The sequence below is a fragment of the Equus caballus genome, chromosome 1, assembly GCF_041296265.1.
Source record: "Equus caballus isolate H_3958 breed thoroughbred chromosome 1, TB-T2T, whole genome shotgun sequence".
Taxonomy (NCBI): Eukaryota; Metazoa; Chordata; class Mammalia; order Perissodactyla; family Equidae; genus Equus; species Equus caballus.
In genome coordinates this window covers 133,971,565-133,993,345 of record NC_091684.1, presented here as the reverse complement: position 1 = coordinate 133,993,345, position 21,781 = coordinate 133,971,565, and the positions used below count along the sequence as shown (strand labels likewise).

Here is a 21,781-nt window from a genome sequence, read left to right as displayed (position 1 = left end):
AAGCCAAGGAAGCTTCGCTATTTCATACAGTGAGGAGGGAGCCTGCCTCATCCTTGACCACTGAGACAGATCTATTCCTCTGTACACTACGTCCACATCTGGTTTACCACTCAGATGTTGGGCCTGGCTTGTTCTTCTTTGAATTCATTTCCCTTTCGTTCATTCAATCAACAAATATTTATTGAGTGCATACAATTAGTCTGGCAGATAAACAAGATAGGTACATACCTTATTCTCTGAAGCTTATAATTTAGTGGAGGAGGCATATTATACAACAAATAATTACTTAATTACAATTGTGTTATATGCTAAGGAAGAAAAATATAGAATAGTGTGAGTGTGGAACTGAGGAATTACTCAATCCAGGCTGAAGTGGAGTGTCGGGGAAGCCTTCACTGAGGAAGTAACATTTCATCTAAGACTTGAAGAGCAGGATTTGGCCAGAAGAAAGATCATCTGAAGAAATGCATTTACAAGAAGAAGTTTAGGACATTCCTGAGACTGAAAGAAAGCCAACGTAGCTGGAAAGCAGTAGTCACAGAGAAACACAGCATAGGATGAGGCCAGAGAGGTAGGAAGAGCCGGTTTATGAAGACAAGGAGATTTTGGAAGGTTGGGGTGGAGGAAGATCAAGATAAATTTTTCCTGTTCTAAAAATTTATGTAAGGGGAAATATACATTCTATTGTGTTCAGTCTCTTTCACTCAATATAACATCTATGAGAGCCATTCATACTGTGTGGACAACAGTTTACTCCTTTTTATTGCTGAGTAGTTATTCAATTATATGAATATGCCACAGGTTCTTTATCCATTTTCCTATTGATGAACAATTGGGTTGTTTCCAGTTTTGGCTATTGTGAATGAAGCTACTATGAATATTCTTGTAAAGCCCTTTTGCGTACCTAAGTTTACAGTTCTCTTGGGTAAATACCTAACAGAGGAATTACAGGTCATGGGGTATAGATTTATGCTTAACTCTAAAAGAAATTGCCAAATTGTTCTCTAGAGTTGTACCATTTTACACCCCCACCAGCAATGTATGAGAGTCTCAGTCCTTCCACATGTTTGCCCACGTTTGTTGTCAATCCTTTTAAATTTTGTCATTCTAGTGAGAATAAAATAGTATCTCATTGTTTTAATTTACATTTCCCTGATGTCTAATGATTTCAAGGTACCTTTTCCACAGCCATTTGTATATCTTCCTTTGTAAAGTGTCATTATTCTTCTGCTCATTTTTAAAACTAGGTTATCTTTTTATCATTAATTGTAGGAGTTCTTTATATATTTTGGATACAACTTCTTTGTCAGCCAAGTTTTGCAGATATTTTCTCCCAATGTGTCATTTGCCTATTCATTTTCTTAGTAGTGTCTTTTAATGATCAGAAGGTTTAAATTATATTAACTACACCAATTTCCAATCATATTCATTCATCCCTATAGATCTGAGTTACCACTTCGTGGTATGTCTCTTCAGACTGAAGAACTTTTTTTAACATTTCTTGTATTAGTGGTCTGCTGGTAATGAATTCTCTCAATTTTTATCTGTCTGAGAATATCTTTATTTCATCTCAATTGTTGAAGGATAATTTTTCTGGATATAGAATTTTGCATTGACAGCTTTATCTTTCAACGCTTTAAAGATGTCATTCTACCCCATGTTCATTGTAGTACTATTTACAATAGCCAAGACGTGGAAACAACCTAAGTGTCCATTGACAGATGAATGGATAAAGAAAATGTGGTGTATACGTGTGTGTATATATATATATGAATATTATTCAGTCATGAAAAAGAAGGAAATCCTGACTTCTGCGACATGGATGGAGCTTAAGGGCATTATGCTATGAAATAAGTCAGACAGAGAAAGACAAATACTGTATGATCTCACTTACATGTGGAATTTTTTTAAAAACCCAACTTGTAGATACAGGAACAGATCAGTAGTTGCCAGCAGTGGGGGTTGGGAGGGTGGGCAAAATAGGTGAAGGGGATCAAAAGGTACAAACTTCCAGTTGTGAGATAAATGAATCCTGGAAATGTAACGTACAGCTTGGCAACTATAGTTAACAATACTACATTGTATATTTGAAAGTTGCTACAAGAGTAAAAGTTCTCACCAGAAGAAAAAAATTCTAACTATGTGTTGTGATGGATGTTAACTAAACTTATTGTGGTAATCATTTCACAACATTTACATGTATCAAATCATTATGTTGTATGCCTAAAACTAATACAATGCTAAATATCAATTATATATATATTTTAAAAGTCATTCCATTATTTTCTAGACTCCCTTATTTCTGATAAGAAGGCAGATAAAAATCATTCCTGTCACAAGTGGCTTTACTCTGGCTGCTTTCAAGGTTTGGTCTTTGGATTCAGCAATTTATGATGTGTTTAGGTATGATTTTCTTTGTATTTATCCCTTTTGGTTTCTTTGAGCTTTTTGGATCTGTACATTAATACCTTTCATAAAATTTGGTAAGTCTCCAGCCATTATTTCTTCTGCTTTTTTTCTGCCCCTTTCACACTTATTCTAGATCTCCAGTCACATTTCGTTTTTTGATTTTCATCCAACTGGACTCTGACACTGTTTATTTTTCTTTGACCTTTTTTCCTCCTCTATTCTTCAGATTGGTGAATTCCTTTAAATTATCTTCACATTCACTGACTCTTTTTCCCCACTGCCTCCAACCTGCTATTACGTCCATACGGTGAATCTTTCATTTTAGTTATTGTATTTTTCAGTTCCAGAATTTCCATTTAGTTTGTTTTTATATTTTGTATATCTTTGGTTAGATCCCGTATCTGTCCATTTGTTATGCATTTATCTTCTTTTAAGTCCTTATAGAAATTTATAATGACTATTTTAAAGTCCTTTTCTGATAATGCAACATCTGGATCATCTTGAGGTTGGTTTCTTTTGACTGCCTTTTATTTTAAAGATTTTATTTTTCCAGTACATGGTTGTATATATTTTTTTTTCAGTTGTGGCATGTGGGATGCCGCCTCAGCATGGCTTGATGAGAGGTGCCATGTCCGCGCCCAGGATCCAAATCAGTGAAACCCTGGGCTGCCGAAGCAGAGCACATGAACTTAACCACTCTGCCATGGGGCCGGCCCCTTGACTGCCTTTTTCTTGAGTATGAATTACGTTTTCCTGTTTGCTCATAGGTTTAGTGATTTTTTTGTTGACTACTGGACATTATGTTTGATACATTGTTATGTTCCTCTGAAGAGTGATTTTCAAGTCTTTTGCCCACTTTTAAATCAGGTTGTTTTCTTATTTTTTAGTTTTAAGAGTGCTTTGTCTATTGTGGATAACAATCCTTTATCAGATGTGTTTTTTTGCAAGTATTTTCTCCCAGTCTGTTGCTTATCTTATCACTTTTTGGACCATGTCTTTGCAGAGCAGAAGTTTTTAGTTTTAATGAAGTCTAGTTTATCTAGTTTATCTATCTAGTTTATCTATTTTAACAAGTTTATCCATCCGTCTATCTATCTATCTATCTATCTAATCTAGTTTATCTAGCCTGGTTTATTATTTCTTTCATGGATTGTGCATTTGGTGCTGTATTAAAAAGTCATCGCCGTATCCCATTATCACCTATTTTCTCCTATGTTATCTTCTAGGAGTTTTATAGTTTTGTCTTTTGCACTTAGGTCTATGATCCATTTTGAATTAATTTTTATGAAGAGTGTAAGGTCTGTATCTAGATTCATTTTTTTGTGTGTATATATCCAGTTGTTCCAGCACCATTTCTTGATAAGACTATCTTTGCTCCATGGTATTGCCTTTTCCTTTGTCAAAGATCTTTGTCTATATCTGTGTGGGTCTATTTCTGGGCTCTCACTTCTGTTCCATTGACCTATTTGTCTATTCTTTCTCTAATGCCAACTGTCAATTGCTGTAGCTTTATAGTAAGTCTTGAAGTGTCAGTCCTCCGACTTTGTTCTTCGTCGGTATCACATTGGCTATTCTGAGCCTTTTGCCTCTTCATAAAAACATTAGAATCAGCTTGTTGTTATCCACACATAACTCAGTGGGGCTTTGATTGAGATTGTGTTGAATCTATAAATCAAATTGGTAAGAACTGACATCTTGACAATATTGAGTCTTCTTATCCATGAACATGAAATATCTCTCCATTTATTTAATTCTTTGTTTTCTTTCATCAGAGTTTTGTGTTTTTCCTTATATAGATCTTGTATGTATTTTGTTAGCTTTATACCTAAGTATTTCGTTTTGGGGAGTGATAATATAAATGATATTGTGTTTTTAATTTCATATTCCACTTGTTCATTGCTGGTGTATAGGAAAGTGATTGACTTTTGTATATTAATTTTATGTCCTGCAACCTTGCTATAATCACTTATGTAACACTCCTCTTTATTCCTCATAACTTTCCTTTCTCTGAAGTTTCCTCTGTTTGAAATTAATATAGCTACTTTTGTTTTCCTTTGATTAGTGTTAGCATGTATATCTTTCTCCATCCCTTTGTCTTTTATTTACATGTGTCTTTATATTTAAAGTGGGCTTCTTTTAGACAATATATAGTTGGGTCTTGTTTTTTAATCCCCTGTGAAAACCTCTGTCTTCTAATTGGTATATTTAGACCATGGATGTTTAAATTAATTATTGATATAATTGGATTAATATCTACCATATTTGTTACTATTTTCTATTTGTTGCCCTTGTTCATTGTTCCTATTTTTGTCTTCCACTCTATTTTTGCCTTTCATGGTTTTAACTGAGCATTTTATATGGTTCCATTTTCTCTCTTAGCATATCAGTTATACTTCTTTATTACTTTTTTTAGTGATTAACCTTGAATTTGCAAAAATACATTTACAACGAATCCAACTCCTACACTGCTCACAGGTAGTGCAGGTACCTTATAATAAAAAAAAATGGTGACTTCTCCCTCCTGTTACTTGTATCATTGCTGTCATTCATTTCATTCATACACATGTATGTATATACATAAATGTACAGAAATGAATTCATAGTTACTATTATTATTTTGAACAAATTGTTATCTGTTAGATCACTTAAGAAGAAGAAAAGTAAAAGTGCTTATTTTGCCTTCACTTATTCCTTCTCCATTGCTCTTTCTTTACATAGATCCAAGTTTCTAACCTATATAACTTTCCTTCTCTCTGAACTTTTTAAAATATTTCTTGCAAGGTAGGTCTACTAGCAACAAATTCCCTCAATTTTTCTTTGCTTAGGAAAGCCTTTATTTCTCCTTCACTTTTAAAGTAATTTCACAGGGTACAGAATTCTGGACTGGTGCTTTTTTTCTCCCAACATGTAAACTCCACTCTCTTCTTGCTTGTGTGGTTTCTTTTCTTTCTATTTTTTTTTTTTTTTTTGAGGAAGATTAGCCCTGAGCTAACTACTGCCAGTCCTCCTCGTTTTGCTGAGGAAGCCTGGCCCTGAGCTAACATCCGTGCCCATCTTCCTCTACTTTATATGTGGGACGCCTGCCACAGCATGGCGTGCCAAGCAGTGCCATGTCTGCACCTGGGATCCGAACCAGCGAACCCTAGGCCACCGAGAAGCAGAACCTGCGAACCTAACCACTGCTCCACCAGGCTGGCCCGCTTGTGTGGTTTCTGAGGAGACGTCAGATGTAATGCTTTTCTTTGCTCCTTTATAAGTAAGGTGTTTTGTTTCCTCTGGCTTCTTTCAATTTTTTTTTTTTTGAGGAAGATTAACCCTGAGCTAACATCTGCTGCCAATCCTCTTCTTTTTGCTGAGGAAGACTGTCCTTGAGGTAACCTCTGTGCACATCTTCCTCTACTTTTTATATGTGGGACGCCTGCCACAGCATGGCTTGCCAAGCAGTGCCACGTCCACACCCAGGATCCAAAGAGGCAAACCTCAAGTGCCGAAGCAGAACATGTGAACTTAACTGCTGCACCCCTGGGCCAGCCCCCCAATTTTTTTTATTTATCTTTGATTTTCTGCAGTTTGAATATGATATGTCTAGATGTAATTTTTCTTTTTTGGCATTTATCCTGCTTGGTGTTCTGTGAGCTTCATGGATCTGTGGTTTGGTGTCTGACATTAATTTGGGAAAATTCTCAGTCATTATTGCTTCAAATATTTCTTCTATTCCTTTCTCTTTATGTGTATAGTACATATTTTGTAGATATCCCACAGTTATTGGATATTCCATTCCATTATTTTCACTCTTTTTTCTCTTTGAATTTCCATTTTGGAGGTGTCTATTGACATATTCTCAAGCTCAGAGATTTTTTTCCTCAGTGGTGTCTAGTCTACTAATAAGCCCATCAAAGGCATTCTTCATTTCTGTTAGAGTTTTTCTTTTTATCTCTAGCATTTCCTTTTGATTTTTTCCTTAGGATTTCCGTCTCTCTGCTTACATTGCCCATCTGTTCTTGCATGCATCTACTTTATCCATTAGGGCCCTTAGCATATTAATCATAGTTGTTTTAAATTCCAGGTCTGAGAATTCCAATGTCCCTGCTATAACTGAGTCTGGTTCTGATGCTTGCTCTGTCTCTTCAAACTGTGTTTTTTGCCTTTTAGTATGCCTTGTAATTTTTTCTTGATAGCTGGACATGATGTACTGGGTAAAAGGAACTGTAGTAAATAGGCCTTTAGAAATGTGATGGTAGGGCTGGCCCCATGGTGTAGTGGTTAAGTTTGGCATGTTCCACTTCAGTGGCTTGGGTTTGTGGGTTTGGATCCCGGGCACAGACCTACTCCACTCATCAGCCATGCTCCTGGAGGCAAAATTCACTAAAGTGTGGGGATCTCCCTACAACTGGGTCTCCCCAGAGTTTTTTTTTTTAAAGATTGACACCTGAGCTAACTGTTGCCAATCTTCTTTTTTATTTTTTAATTGCTTTTTCCCCCCAAATCCCCCCAGTACATAGTTGTATATTTTAGTTGTGGGTCCTTCTTATTGTGGCATGTGGGATGCTGCCCCAGCATGGCTTGATGAGCAGTGCCATGTCCGCACCCAGGATCCAAACTGGCAAAACCCTGGGCCGCTGAAGCAGAGCACACGAGCTTAACCACTCGGCCACAGGGCTGGCCCCTCCCCAAAGTTTTTAATCTCTGAGACTTGTCCATGCTGAGCCTCCAGCAATTCATCAATTACAGTTCAGATTTTTCTTCTCTGGTATTGGTTCCTGCAGAGGTTTCCGCTCTAGTAAGTTGTGATTCTCTGTATTCACCTTCCTCTCTCTCCAATTTTGGGGGCTACAGTTCGCCTCGTGATCTCACTTCTCTGACAAATCTAAGAATAGTTGTTACTGATTTTTCGGTTTCTTTAGCTTTTTGCTTGTTGTTATAATGGAGTGACAACTTCCAAGTTCCTTGCATGTCAGGCTGGAAACCAGAAGTCCACCCTTTCTCTTTTTACCTTTTTTATTTTTATTCCATCAAAAAACATCCCCTGAATCATTATAATGTTCCAAGCACTGTGCCAGATGTTGAGTATACACAGCTGAATAGGATATGTTCTTGCTGGTGAAGGAGTTCACAAACCAGAAGGAAATACAGACAAATTGTAATACTATGCATAAAGGTTATGAAAGAGGTAAGCATAAAGTGTTGTAGGAGCACAAAGTCTGCGATTGAGGGTTGGATTCAGAAAAGGCTTCCTAGAAAAGGTTAGACTAAAATGAATCTTGACTAATGTTAACTCAGACAAAAATGAGGTGGGAAGTGTGAGAGATACCCTGTGCAAGATAGATACCATTTGTACCATGTGCAAAGGGAGGACCAACATGGATTTAAGAAACCATAAAAAGAGTAAAATTGTTTGGAGCACAAGGAGAGAAGGAGGGAGAGAATGAGCCTAGATGTCTCTAGGCTTTCTGCTGCATGACAATAAGGACCATGTTTGGCAGGAAACAGATGGTTTGCTCAAACTTGTTAATCTGCGAGAGTTAAGGGACTATTTACAAGGTCCCCTTTGAACTGAAAATTGTTTTGGAAAATCATAAGTGGGAAAAGTCATTACCATTCCTAGGCCTGATCACTTAAGTGAAAGGAGCAGTTAGTAGGAACAGAAAAGAGTGGCTCTATGGAGAGGGCTGCCTGTCAGGAGCTCTATCTTACGTAAAGGGACATGGACAACCCTCAATAATCTGGTGAGGAGAGAATCAGTGAATAAACACACTGATCTCTGGACCTCTGACCTTCTGCCTGTGCCTGCCATTGGTCAAATCTAATCAGAAGCTGGATGGCAAGGGAACACGTTGATGTAGTCCATATCAATCAACCTCCTTGAACAAGGATGGAGAGTGGCTCCAGAGGGACACATGGAAGATACCCAACACATCACTGCACCCTCAGTACTAAGACAACACTGGGCACAGAGGAAGTAGTGAATGATTGAATGAGGTTGGATAGCAAGCAGAAACTTCATCTTGCTGAGTTTTACCAATTCATGTTAACGAGTTATGATTTTACCTCATAGCAGTGGGAAGCAATCAGAGTATTTTAAGCAGAAGAGAGATATAATAAGATTTGTATTTCAGAGGCACAAATCTTGGTAACTTTGTGGAGAACAAAATGAAGGAGAGCAAGTCTAGTAGCAGAGAGACCAGGGAAAAAGCTGTTGCAGAAATCCAGGACCGAGATGACTAAGAGATGTTCTAAGGGAGTGGAAACAGAAATATAAGATGGGCATGAGAACATTAAAGAGGGAGAATTGGCAGGACACATTGTGATCGACAGGTGGGAGATAGAAAAGGGCACAGGACAAGGGCACAGGGTGGAGAGAAAGAGAACGTCTCCATTTCTTAAAGACCTCTTGGGTGTGGTGTGTCTGTGAGAAACCTGGCTTTGGCAAGCAGTTTGCTGTAGGTGTCTGAAGCTCAGCAGAGACCTGGGTGGGAGAAAGGAATTGGACCAGATCTAGCAAAGGAGTCAGAGACATTTTACTCCTGTTATGTGTTCTGCCTCCTGTGGGTTCTGTCCCTTGGGGTGGGGGATGGGAAGGAAAGGGTGTTAGGGCAGAGCAGGTTGGGTTCTATGGCAGTTGAGAAGAGCAGTGAGCCAGAAGCTAGGATGAAAAGAAGGGATGGACATGCCATGACCTTCGAAGGTGTTTACAATGCCAGCATACTGGACTACCCAACACACAGGGTGCGGAAGCCTTTTGTAGGCTGGGTAGTGGTGGAGTCTTTTTGGAAAAGCAGCTTGTGTATGGCAAGGGGGGAATATCAAGGTGGGAGAAGCAAAAGTCACTCCATTTGTTTTTTTAAACTGGGGACAGGTGAAAAAGGAATAATTTTTTAAAGTTAATATTAAAAAATAAAAATCTGTGGGAGGCTCTGGAGCCAGGGGAGAAAAAGACCCTGAAGTGTGGAGGGAGGAGGAACTCCCCCCTGTGTGGGGCCCAGGGCTTGTCTTTACTGTGAGTGGGGATGGAGATACCTGAGATGAGCTTCCTTTCCTGATACTCTCTTTCCTTCCCCACAGCCAGTTCTCCCCTACCGCGTGCACCGCTTCTATTCTATGGCACCCCACCAGCGACAGCTCCTGACCCAAAGCTACGTTCGCCTGTTCTGTGCTGGCCTCATGGGCTTCACCTTTGTCTTGCTGCTCTGCTTGACTCCTTTCCACTGGGTGCAGTTCACGGTACTGAAAGACAAGAAGAAGCTCTTGGCGGGGCTCTGGACCTTGTGCCACAATGATCTCTGCTGGAGCCACAGACCAGAGGCACCCTGTGAGTGCTTTCCAAATCCTAGAGCCCCCTCCTTTGCTACATCTGCTCAGATTCCCCACAGCTTGCCACTCCCCCGGTCTGCTTCCCACAACCCTGCCCCGTCTTTTCTCCCCTCATTCACAAGCATGTCTGGACAGCTCCTCCAAACATGGTAAATTTGCCCAAGTTTGTCTTGACTAGATTCCCCCAATGACTTAAAAACCATAGCCTCTTAATTATCGGAAGCTAATGCCTAGTGACCTTGTGTTTCTCTTACCTTTACACTCACAACTTCCCTCAGAAAAAGAAATATTAGTTATTTACAACTTAAAATGAAAGTTACTTCATAACATACCTCCCAAGGTTATAGTTATAATTTCAACTTTTCTCTCATTGTGGAATAAACTATTTCTTTCCTTGTTAAAGAAATTCCACATGTTAATGAGGAGATGGGAAGAGGGTCCTTACTGGTGCCTGTGAAGCCACCCACTTGGTAGCTTCTTACTCTGACTCCATTACATGTAAGACAAACCCTAATTCCATCCTTCTCTGTCCTTCACTCCCTTCGCTAGACCCCATCTAGCCTTCCTTACGGGTAGGTCACCTCTACTCCAGCTAAGCTTCTCCTTTTCCCCTTTCCCTGGCAGACTATCTCCAATACTCCAGGACCTTCTTCCTCATCTCTGCCCTCTCCATCCTCATTATTATTACATGGCTCAGCATCTCTCTCACCAAAAGGCCAGGAGACAAAACCTACGTGGATCTGGGCATATCCATCTTCTGTTTCATCTCAGGTACAACATGATGAGGTTGGAAAAGTTTGTCCCTAAAGTCTTGTATTTATTCGCCTTCCTGTGCCATTTCCCCTTCTTTTACCAAGTCATTCCCAGTCTCACATGAATATTGCTATCATAGGACCCTTGTCTCTTCCCAAAGAGAAGAAAGCTTTTGATAAACTTTTACTCCTTACACGGCTAGTGCCTCTTAAAGAGGGGACCCTGAAGAGATTATGCTTAACGCAATGGAAACATCCCTAAGAGTTGTTATATGATGGACTAGTGGGGAGATATTATAGGCTGGAGACCCTTCTGGCACCCAGAATATTACTATGTAGCTAGCTAGCTACCTGTCTTGTCCATCTTATTTACAGGCTCCACTTTGACAACCTTATTCTAGTCAAAGCAAAACCCCTTCACTCTCCCATCTTAGTAATTGCCAAGTGGGTCTTCTCATGACCATTGCCATGTCATAGGCCTCCATGGCATAGCTGAGATGGCTGAGGGTGACAAGGAAGTGCAAAGAGAGGGAGGAGGATGGAATGGGAAGGATGACAGAAGGAGGGTTATGATGGGTAGTGATAGTTTTCCTTCTGATCCCAGGCACCTGCCTACTTCTCTGCCTCATTTTGTTCCTGATGCAAGTGAAATTGTACAGTGCGAACGTCTTGGAGCCCCGTTTCCTATTAGTCTACCGTCTTAATTGGTGGGGCTGCATCATCTACCTGTTAGTTGGTGAGTTAATGCTCCTGTTAAACAGAGAAGGCACAGAAAAGGCAGTTCTTCATGGTTGACCCTTCTCCCTCTCTCTTTTTTCTTTCTTTTTGTCGTTTGCTTGGTATGTTAGAATCCCACAGTTTGGAGGAGCTCTGTAGAAGGCATTTCCATGTCAGTGTACAATCCTTAAAAGCAAGTGCTTCCAATTTATCTAAAACATTTTTTCCATAATAACCCTCTGCAGACAGGAGCAAAATTCTTCTGTCCTTCTAAAAGAAAGTTCCTAAATTCCCCTCTCTTTTTATCATATCAAATAACCTCTCTACTTTTACGGATCTTCAAAATAAAGCGTCAGCGTGTGTTCTTCTGAATATTACCAATATAAATCAGAGTAATAACATAGGAGTTTTGCCTATATAACACTTCTCCTTTAATCCTTCTAAGCCACATACTTATTTTTATTAATTAACTACAACAGTAGTCCCCAGACCATTGCATCACAGAACCTATTAGTAAAATACTTTTTAGCAAGCGTGCAAAAAAGATAATGTTTATTTATAAAATATGTACATGTATTACATCACTAATATGTTTATTACATTGTAAAATATTCTCAAAAATAGAATTTAAAGCACAATTTTCTAAAAATGCAAAGAAAACTACTATTTTCTTCCTGCACCCCAATGAATTGGCTTGCATATCCCTGGGAAACACCATACTACAGAAAAGCTGGGGTCAGTGTTTTGAATGCCAGGTCCCTAAAGATAATGAACAGATATTCAGAAATATTGTTAAACAAAGTCCACTATAATTAAGCCAATGCCACCCTTTGGGGTGTTTGATGACTTGAGATTTTATTTATTATTAATCCACAATGCTGACCCTAACATTTTCTTTTTCTCCAGGTCTCCTCTCTGGACTCAATCACATAAGTTCTCGGGTTTCTTCTCCAGATCAAAATCTCCTTGTGATCCCCATAACAAGGACAAGGATAAGAAATATAGCCACAGTGGAATTGGGTCTATCTGAGACAAATGTAGGTATTTCTCCATGGATGAATCAGGCACAAGAAAGGCAGTCAAATTCAGTGCCACGATCAAGGACCCAAACAGAGGCAGGGACCCAGACAGAGCTAGAGACTCAGACAGGCCCAGAGACCCGAAAAGTGCTAGGAGCTCGGCCTGAACCCGAGGCCCAGGCTGAGTCAAGGACTCAGACAGAGCCAGAGATAGGATATGAATCAGTAACAAGGGAAGGGTTAATAACTCAGGCAAGGTTAGCTACTGAGATAGAGCCAGCTGACACAGTAAAGCTACGGCCTGAGACAGAGAAGACAATAGGGAATGAGACTAGTGACATGTCGAGCAGTAGACTTGAGGGTAATAAAAAGAAAATGACCAAAGACAGGGATGATGAGGACAGAAATTTAACTGAGAAAAGTGATGATGACAAGACAAAAAATTAATCTTAGATATAAGGACAGAGATCTCAAAAAAACCAAACAAACAAACTAGCACAGAGGTTTCCCTTCAGGGTTGAAGGTGTTTTTTGGGTCTGTATGAAAATTAGTAGGAGTATCAGAGATAATTCTGAGATGACAGTATAATGACCCTGTTGAACCCTCCTTAGATTATGTCTCGTTCGCTGAACAAGTTACATTATGATTGAAAGAAACTCGTTTGTATAGTTTACGTCAAAGTCACCAACAACTTAAGAATCACAATGAAAGTGATGAAAAGCTTATTAAAAGAAGTTTCCATGTTACTGTTGTGTGCTGTGACTGGGAATGGTGGGCAATAGATGGAGTGCCCACACCACCAAGCTTTTCCAGATTTCCACGACCACCCATTGGAACATCTCAGCAGAATGGAAAGAACATTCAGTTTAGAAATTCAAGTGCTCACTTTTGGTCCTCACTCTCCTGATCAGTCAGACTGGCTTTTGAGATACATTCAACTTTGTTGGGCCTAAGGTCCTTCACTGACCAGATAGACTCTGAGATTTCCTTTTGTGCTAACTGTTTATGGCCATAAATGATAAACAATAGAGAAGTTGTTCCTGTTGGTCCATACGACCCCAGGTTATTTTTGTAGGTAACCTAGTCTAGTCAGAGTAATTAAATTCAGTTCTTTACATCCAAGCCTATTTTTGGCAAGTCATTTCTCATTTTTTATTTAGATATCTAATTTAAAAATGTAGGTTATTCCCACTGTTTTCAACTATTTGCAGGAACTGGATAGGAAGGAAAAAGATAAAGGCAAAAGGACTCAGACTTTCTGAGAGGGAGTGTACTATCTAGACTCTGGGAATTTCGGGGAGGCCTTAAATGGCTTCGCAAAAGGGATTGTGCCCTTTGAAACCAGAAGCTAATTTTCTGGTTGGCAATATTAGTAGCTCACCGTGAAAGCCCACTCTTAACTCCTTAAACAGTCACTATTTTACTATTGCTGCCTGACTGTACATCTTACTAGTTAGTCACGTTCTCTGGCCCTTAATTTTATCGTCTTTAAAAGTGGCCTCAACAAATGATATGATCCTCATTCCACGTACTTTACTTTCCGGAACATTAGATTAAAAAAACAGGAGAGAGTAGAGGATGGACAGGGCAGGAAGCATTAAAAGACGTTCCTCCCGCTAAATATGAATTAACAGATGTCTGTTTTAAAGCACAAATTCTCAAAGGGGATAGTCAAAATTTTAGCCACACCTTAATTTAGGTCACTTAAATCGATCAGATAACTACATAGCCAAATGCTACAAAGCAGATGCTTTGATAGTTGAAAGAGGAGAAAGAAGAAGAAACTTTGCAAAGGGAAGGTCTGGATGGGGGCAGAATTTTGAGAGCTTTCAGGCAGGACAGAGGGGCTGATTACCTGGAGGACAGGGACACTGAAAGAGTAGAAAGAAGTAGGGGGAGATTGACAAGGACAAACTTTACCTCCCTTACAATTTTGCCTAAAACCGTGGAGGCATCAGATGTTTGACCGGTTTGGGAACTTGTAACCTCCATTTTCTTTTATTCATACGCATCTTCCCATGCATTATGCACCCATCCATCAAAAATTTAACAAAGATTTATTGAACATTAACAAGCAGTTCACTATGTAGGAGGAGATAAAGGCAATAAGAGTAAAGGGTAAAATGTGGGTTTGAAGAGTTCTAATAGCACACAAGAGGCCTAGCACACCCAATTCACTCTAGGGACTTAAGAGAAAAGGGCTCAGAGTTGGTAAAACATGAATGAGCTCATTCTTGACAAAGAAAAAAATGACTATGTAGACTTCATCTAGGAGAAAAATCACTCAACAAGTCTTTGGTGTGAAGCTGACTTTCCCAAAGATTTTTGGAATCAGAGAGAACAATACTATAGCAACACAGCTTAAAATTGTATTTAAATAAACTTCTTCTTAAAAAGTAAAAAGCAAATGAAAAAATTTCCTCAGCCATTTTTGTTCCTTGGACTCTAGCCTCTTCTCATAAATGCTTGGCTTTCCTATCTCCCTCCTTTCCTGTGTCTCCTTTTACTATTTGCTGCCCCATTCTCTTTTGGAGCAATATCCATTGTCCTCACATTTTCTTACACACAGAAACATCACTTTTCTCCAATCTTTACACCCAATATCATCCCTGGGTCTCCCTATGGAAATCCAAGGGCTCAGCTAATTATTTTAAAACACTGTGTTTAAAACTCTAGTTTTTAGCAAAGGTCCATCCCCCTAGTATTTGAGGAGTGGTTTACTTAGTTTTCTCAGTTACATTTTCTCTTTGCTGTATTTTGCAAAGCTGTTCTGCAAATTCCCTCTCCAATAGGAGACAAATACAAGACAAAGCACAATATTTAATTCTCATTCTTCTAGGAAATTACTATAGCTTTTCTACCTTTAGAAAGGCTATTTGCTCCACTGTTCTCCTCTTCAAGGTGCGCCTTTGAATTGTCCTCAGGCCTTCCTGGGTGACCAAGCTAGTTCAAAAGGCCTGCATCTGGAGTCAGGTCTAAGGAGGAGAAAGTACTAATGCCTCATTGCAGAGTGTCAGCTGTTCCATCCTCCTGCTCCGCCTCACTGTCCCAACTTACCATCAGAGCCAATAAAACACTTTCATACTTATATGGAGCAACATAGTCAACACTCAGAAATCAACTTCTAGTTTTAAAGTGAGTGATATAACTAATCAGGAAATGTAACAATAAAATACATTCATAATACTAAAGAACAATAAAATATCCAAGAATAAACAAAAATAAGACCTGAAAAAGAAAAAGTGGGAAGAATCACTCTCCCTAAAATTAAGGCTTGCTATAGAGCTATGTAGTACAGCATGGTATTGGTGGCAGGATAGACACGTAGATCACTGGGTCAGAACGGAGAACACAGAAATAGATGTGCACAAATATACTCCACTGAAATGCAAAGAAAGTTTAATGGAGGAAGGTTGCCTTTTCATCGAGTGGTGCTGAAGTAATTGGACATCCTCTTGCCAAAAAAATGAACCTCGACCTAAACCACACACCTTACACAAAAATTAACTCAAAATGGATCACAGACTTAAATGCAAACTGTAAAACAATAAAGCTTTTAGGAAAGAAATTAGGAGAAAATCCTTGGGACCTACAGCTAGATGAAGAGTTCTTAGATTTGGCACCAAAAGCAGCAATAAAGAAAAACACTGTTAAATTGGATCTCATCAAAGTTCAAAACTTTTTCTCTGTGAGAGACCCCATTAAAAAGAGGAAGAAAAATACAAGCTACAAACAACTGTGGGAAAATATTTGCAAACCACATATTTGACAAAGGAGTAGTATCTAGAATATAGAACTCTCAAGATTCAACAATTAAAAAAACACATAAATGGAATAACGCAATTAGAAAATGTGCAAAACGTATGAACAGGCATTTCACCAAAGAAGATATACAGATAGCAAATAAGCACATGAAAAAACATTCGACATCAATAGACATGAGGAAAATGCAAGTTTAAAATCACAGTGAGATATCACTACATACCCATCAGAATGGCTAAAATGAAAAATAATGATACTCCCAAATGCTGTTGGGGATGCAGAGAAACCAGATCACACATACGTAGCTGGTGAAAAGGTACAATGGTACAACTACTCTGGAAAACCATTTGGCATTTCCTATAAAACTAAACATGCAATTACCATATCACCCAGTAACTGCACTCTAGAGCATTTATCCCAGAGAAAAGAAAACTTATATTCACACAGAAAACATGTACGTGAATGGTTGTAGCAGCTTTATTCATAATAGCCCCAAACCAGAAACAATTTAAATGTCCTTCAGTGGGTGAACGATTAAACTGTGATATGTAAACACCAAGGAACATTACTTAGCAATAAAAAAGAACAAACTATTGATACACTCAATTTGGATGGATCTCAAGGGAATTATGAGAAAAACTAACCCCAAAGTTAATATACTGAATAATTCACTTTATACAACATTCTTGAAATGCCAAAATTTTAGAGATGGAGAAAAAATTAGTGGTTGCCAAGAGTTAAAGATGGGGGGAAGGAGCAGGATGAAAGAGGGTTGTGGTTATTAAAGGACAACAGAGGGGATCCTTGTATTGATAGAACTGTTCTATATCTTGACTGCAGTAGTAGACAGATGAAACTGAACGTGTGATAAAATTGAATAGAACTAAATACAATAAAGCTTCTAGAAGAAAACATAAGAGAGTATCTGTGACATCAAGGTAGGCAAAGATTTCTTAAACAGGACACACAAACACAAAAAATAAGACTAAAAAGAGCCAGCCCTGCTAGCCTAGTGGTTCAAGTTTGGCACACTCCACTTCGGCAGCATGGGCTGGTTTCCAGTTGTGGAACCACACCACTCCTCTGTCAGTAGCCATGCTGTGGTGGCAGCTCACATAGAACTAGAAGGACTTACGACTAGGATATACAGCTATGTCCTGGGGCTTTCCAGAGGGTGAAAGAAAAAGAGAGGAAGATTGGCAACAGATGTTAGCTCAGGACGAATCTTTCCCAGCAAAAAATAACACTAATCATAAAAGAAAAATGGATACCTTGGATTTCATTAACCCTAAAATCTTCTGTTCATCAAAAGATACCATTAAGAAGGTGAAAAGGCAAGCCGCACTAGAAGATATCTGACAAAAGACTTGAACTATCATGAAGAACATTGGTTTGCAGGGTTTTTTTTTCAGTGTGTGCTATTCTCTGACCAAGAAATCCTACTCCTAGGTTTATTCCCAACAGAAATGCATGTGTGTGTTCATCAAAATTCACATACAAGAATGTTCATAGCAGTTTTGTTCATCATAGCCACAAACCAGAAACAACCCAAATGTTCACCAAAAGAAGAATAAATCAATATATTGTAGTATATTCATACAGATGATACACTACAATTAAAAAGGAAAAACCACTAATACATACAACAATATGAATGAGTCTCACAGACATTATGTTGAAGACAGACACAAAAGATTACCTAGGTATGATTGCATTATATGAAGTTAAAGAACAAGCAAAATGAATCAATGGTCATAGAAGTAAGAATAGTGGTTACCTTTGGGGAGGTACAGTAATGATGGGGGTCTTGGAAATGTACTATATTGTTGTCTCGTTGGTGATCACACACATTTATTCAAATGTAAAATTCATCAAACTAATAAATGAGTTAAGCAAGGATGCAAGATCAATATACAAAAATTAATTGTATTTTTATACATTAGCAACGAACATGAAAATAAAAACAAGAAAATAATTACATTTACAACTGCATAAAAAAGAGTAAAATAGGTAGAAATTTAGCAAAAGAAGTGCAAGATTTGTATACTGAAAACTATAAAACACTGTCCATTTCAACATTGTTGAAAGAAATTAAAGATCTAAGTAAGTGGAAAGACATGGAATGATCATGGATTGAAAGACAATATTGTTTCAATGGCAACCTTTGCCAAATTGATTTATAGTTTCACCACAATCCCTATCAAAACCCCAGGTTTCTCTTTTTTTGCATAAATATACAAGTTGGTTATAAAATTCATATGGAAATATGTAGTACCACGAACAGCCAAAAACACCTTGAAAAAGAAGAACAAAATTGGAGGGCTCACAGTTCCTAATTTCCAATCTTACTACAAAGCTACAGTAATCAAGACAGTGTTGTACTGACAGAAGCGTAGACACATAGATCAATAGAATAGAACTGAGAGTCCAGAAATAAATCCATATATTTGTATCACACAAAAAGACTCAAAATAGATCATAAACCTAAATGTAAGAGGTAAAACTATAAAACTCTTAGAAGGAAACATGAGTAAATCTTTGTGACCTTGAGTTAGGCAATGGTTTCTTAGATACTAACACCAAAAGCACAAGTGACATAAAAATAAATAAACAAATTGGACTACCTCAAAATTAACAACTTTTGTGCTGCAAACAGTACCATCAAGAAAGTGAAAAGATAATCCATATAATTACAGATGACTCACAGAAAATGAAATCCAAGTGGTTCCTGAATATATTTAAAAATGCTCAACCTCATCAATACTGTACTACCATTTTTCATCTATCAAATAGACAAATGTTAAAAACTTTCACTCTTGGAGTGAAGAATGTAAATTGATACTACCTCTGTGGAGGGCAATTTGGCAGTAAGAATTGAAATGTTTAAAATGCACTTACTCTTTTCAACCTACCAATTCAATTTCTAGAAATTGATTTAATCCTACAGGTATACTCACACATATGGGAAGTGATTTACATATGCAGTCATTCACTGCAGGATTATCGGTAAAAGTAAATCTGTAAACAATTTAAATGTCTATCATAGAGACTGAAAAATAAACTATCATTTATTCAGTCAATGCTATTAAGCAGTTAAAGAGAATGAGGAAGATCCTTATGAATCAATAGGGAATACTGTCCAAGATAAAAAAAATGTTTAAGGTGAAAAAGAATTATATGTACTATTATATATGTTAGAATTATATAATATATGTAACATTTATATATACACACATATATAAAGCAAATTCGATACAAATAAATATATAATTTTAAAGGTAAAAATGAATTATACAAATTACACAAATTCTATTTATATACTTTTTTAAAGATGAAAAATAAATTGTATGTATAAAACAAATTATATATACATAAACATTTCCAATTAAAAAGAAGAGAGAAGTGATAAAAAATCAAGCCTATCTCCTTACCTCAGACTCTGTTCTCTCCAATTCATACTGCATACCTCTAAGTTAAATTCCTAAAACGCCAGCCTTCATCACTTTAATACAAATGCAAAATAGTGATTCAGTAGATTCTGAGTGATCCGAAGTTCTGCAGTTCTAATAGCTCTTAGGTGATGCTTCTGTTGCTGCTTCCGTGGACCACAGTTTGAAAGGCAAGGAGCTAGAATATAGACTTTGAACTCACATGACATTTACTATATGCAACTTTGTTTCATAACATGTGAACATCTTGCCTACTTAATTGCATTTTACATTCCAAGAGAGCTTTCAGAAGCACTTGAAGGGCTGATTATTCTTTCCGTCTCAAAACATTTTTTCCTCCTGCTTCCTTGACCTAAGAGTCCCCAAGTTTCATTTATACCTCAACGGCCTCACCTTTCAATCTTTGTATGGTAAGTGCTTAATAAATAAATAAATCTTTTATGCAGATCCATTACCTATTGTTAAGTAGACACTAACGTAAGCTATGCCCTGGCTCCTGAATGGGGTTAGAGAGCCTTTCTCAGACTGTGTCCTCCAATGAGAATTTACAGATTATGCAGGTGAGCTAACAGCCATGTCAACGAAGACTTGATGAAAAAGCCAGGGACCCAGAGAGTCCAGGGCATACACTTGTTGATTAGATTATCAAATACAATTTTGTTATAGTTTGAGGGTTTAGAACTGGTCACGTTATATTCGTTTTAAAACAAAGTATTTGATAGCTAAACCTCAGACTATTTTTTACGCATGGATAGTTAAGGATATTTTCAGCTGCATATAATGACGTCTAACTCACTCAGGCTCAAACAATATGGAATTTTTCTATCTCACAAAAGAGAAAGTCCAGTGGTTAGGGTATCTCTAGGAAGGGTGCAACCAGGCTTTGGCCCCATTTTTATGGTATTCTCAGCTCTGACCTCCTCGGTCTGTTGGGTTCATTCTCAAGTGGCTTTCTTCTTGGTTGCTTGGTGGCTGGCAGCAGCAGTAATGGTAACAGGTATCCTTATCCACTTGTAGATGGAGAAAGAAAGGAAACCTCTCACTTACTGCGGAAGGTAAGTCTTTCTCTTCAGTTTGATTGGATCAGTTTAGTGTCACCCCCAGACCCATAAGAGTCACCATGAGAATACTATGTGCTGACTGCCTTAGCCTGGTGCTGGAGCAATAACTAACACAGGCATGGGGGTGATATTACCATGTTTGTACTAATCAAAATAAAGCTCCTAGGGCTAGGGACTAGATCAGCTTCAAAGAATCATATAGAAGTCATGGGGGAGAATGAGACAGTTCAACAAAAGCAAGGCACTTAGGAAAGAGAAGGGGGGAATGAATTCTGAAATTAACTAAATTGCATTTCTATGTTAATCATAACAGTCCAATAACTTTTATAATAAATTTGTTGCTTCTTCTCTATACAACTAGCCTTAAAATGATGAAAACGTTGATATATTTGATAGTGAAACCCAAATTATAAGTGCCAAGAAGAATGAGTTCAACTTATCTTGGATACAGAGTTAATTTGTGGAGAAGTATCAAGTCCAGCTTACTGGGCTCTACCATTGAATTCAGAAGATCTTCTGCCTCTTTCCATGTTTCCATTAATACAGCCCCAAATTATGTGAACTGATATCAGTGTCCAATTGATTGTTCATATCTGGAGAATTCCTGTTTCTCTGCCTAAACTTGAGTAGGGTTTTCTGAAGTTTAAAACAGAAGATACACCCCGTCTTCATCCTCCTCTGCTTAGGTATCACGCTATCGAGGACTTCTTTATACAATAGACTTTATATTGGAGGTATTCAAGCAGAAGGTGTATGAATGTTATTGCTGGGATTGGTACATCTGAACAAAAGCTAGACCAGAGAACACTTACTAGGCATAGCTGATCAAGAGAATTAACTGGGTAGTTTTTAATCATACAGATTCCATCTCCTGACCATACTGAGTCAGAATCTCTGGAAGTGGAGCCCAAGATATATATCTCTAAGAAGCACTACTTAAAATTTTTTACAGCCAATCTGGCACCAGGTCCTGGTCAAGTATTTAGGAATTACTGGATCAAATATTTTTTTAAAAGACCAGTTTAAACATACAAATCAGTAGTCCAAGTCAGTGGAAAAACCATTGCACTAGAAGTTAGGGGGTTGTAATTCTGGTGCCAGCTCTGTTCTTGGTCACTTTGGTAACAGGCAAGTCAGTTTATTCTGCTGAGCCTCAGTTCCTCCATCTGTAATAAGAGGGACTTCTAAAGTCCCTTCCAGCTTTAAACCCAGTCTATTCTACTTGTTGCACATGCTGAGGAGCCAAGAGCATATTATAGGTTTTCTAATTTCCAATACTCTCTGCCATTTAAGAAAGATGT

At 38.1% G+C, this 21,781-nt stretch overlaps 1 protein-coding gene across 2 annotated transcripts; it reads left to right on the top strand.

Annotated features, from left to right (window-relative positions):
* Positions 1-8,977: 8,977 nt before the first annotated feature.
* Positions 8,978-12,930, top strand: LOC102148797 (transmembrane protein 202). Of its 2 annotated transcripts, none has more exons than XM_005602953.4 (5): positions 8,978-9,135; positions 9,472-9,718; positions 10,345-10,491; positions 11,077-11,208; positions 12,096-12,930. In XM_005602953.4, exons 1-5 carry the CDS (start codon positions 9,022-9,024, stop codon positions 12,653-12,655), a joined length of 1,200 nt encoding a protein of 399 aa, XP_005603010.1. In that variant the 5' UTR covers positions 8,978-9,021; the 3' UTR covers positions 12,656-12,930. The 2 variants fall into 2 exon arrangements, with proteins under 2 accessions (XP_005603010.1, XP_014589604.1); XM_014734118.3 differs by having other exon boundaries at positions 9,005-9,217.
* The last annotated feature ends 8,851 nt before the right edge of the window (positions 12,931-21,781 follow it).

Coding starts and splice junctions, on each gene's coding strand:
- LOC102148797 (XM_005602953.4), top strand. CDS start 9,022: ATGGCAGTTGAGAAGAGCAGTGAGCCAGAAGCTAGGATGAAAAGAAGG. Junction 9,136..9,471: donor TGGACTACCCAACACACAGG/GTGCGGAAGCCT, acceptor CCTTCCCCACAG/CCAGTTCTCCCCTACCGCGT. Junction 9,719..10,344: donor CCACAGACCAGAGGCACCCT/GTGAGTGCTTTC, acceptor TTTCCCTGGCAG/ACTATCTCCAATACTCCAGG.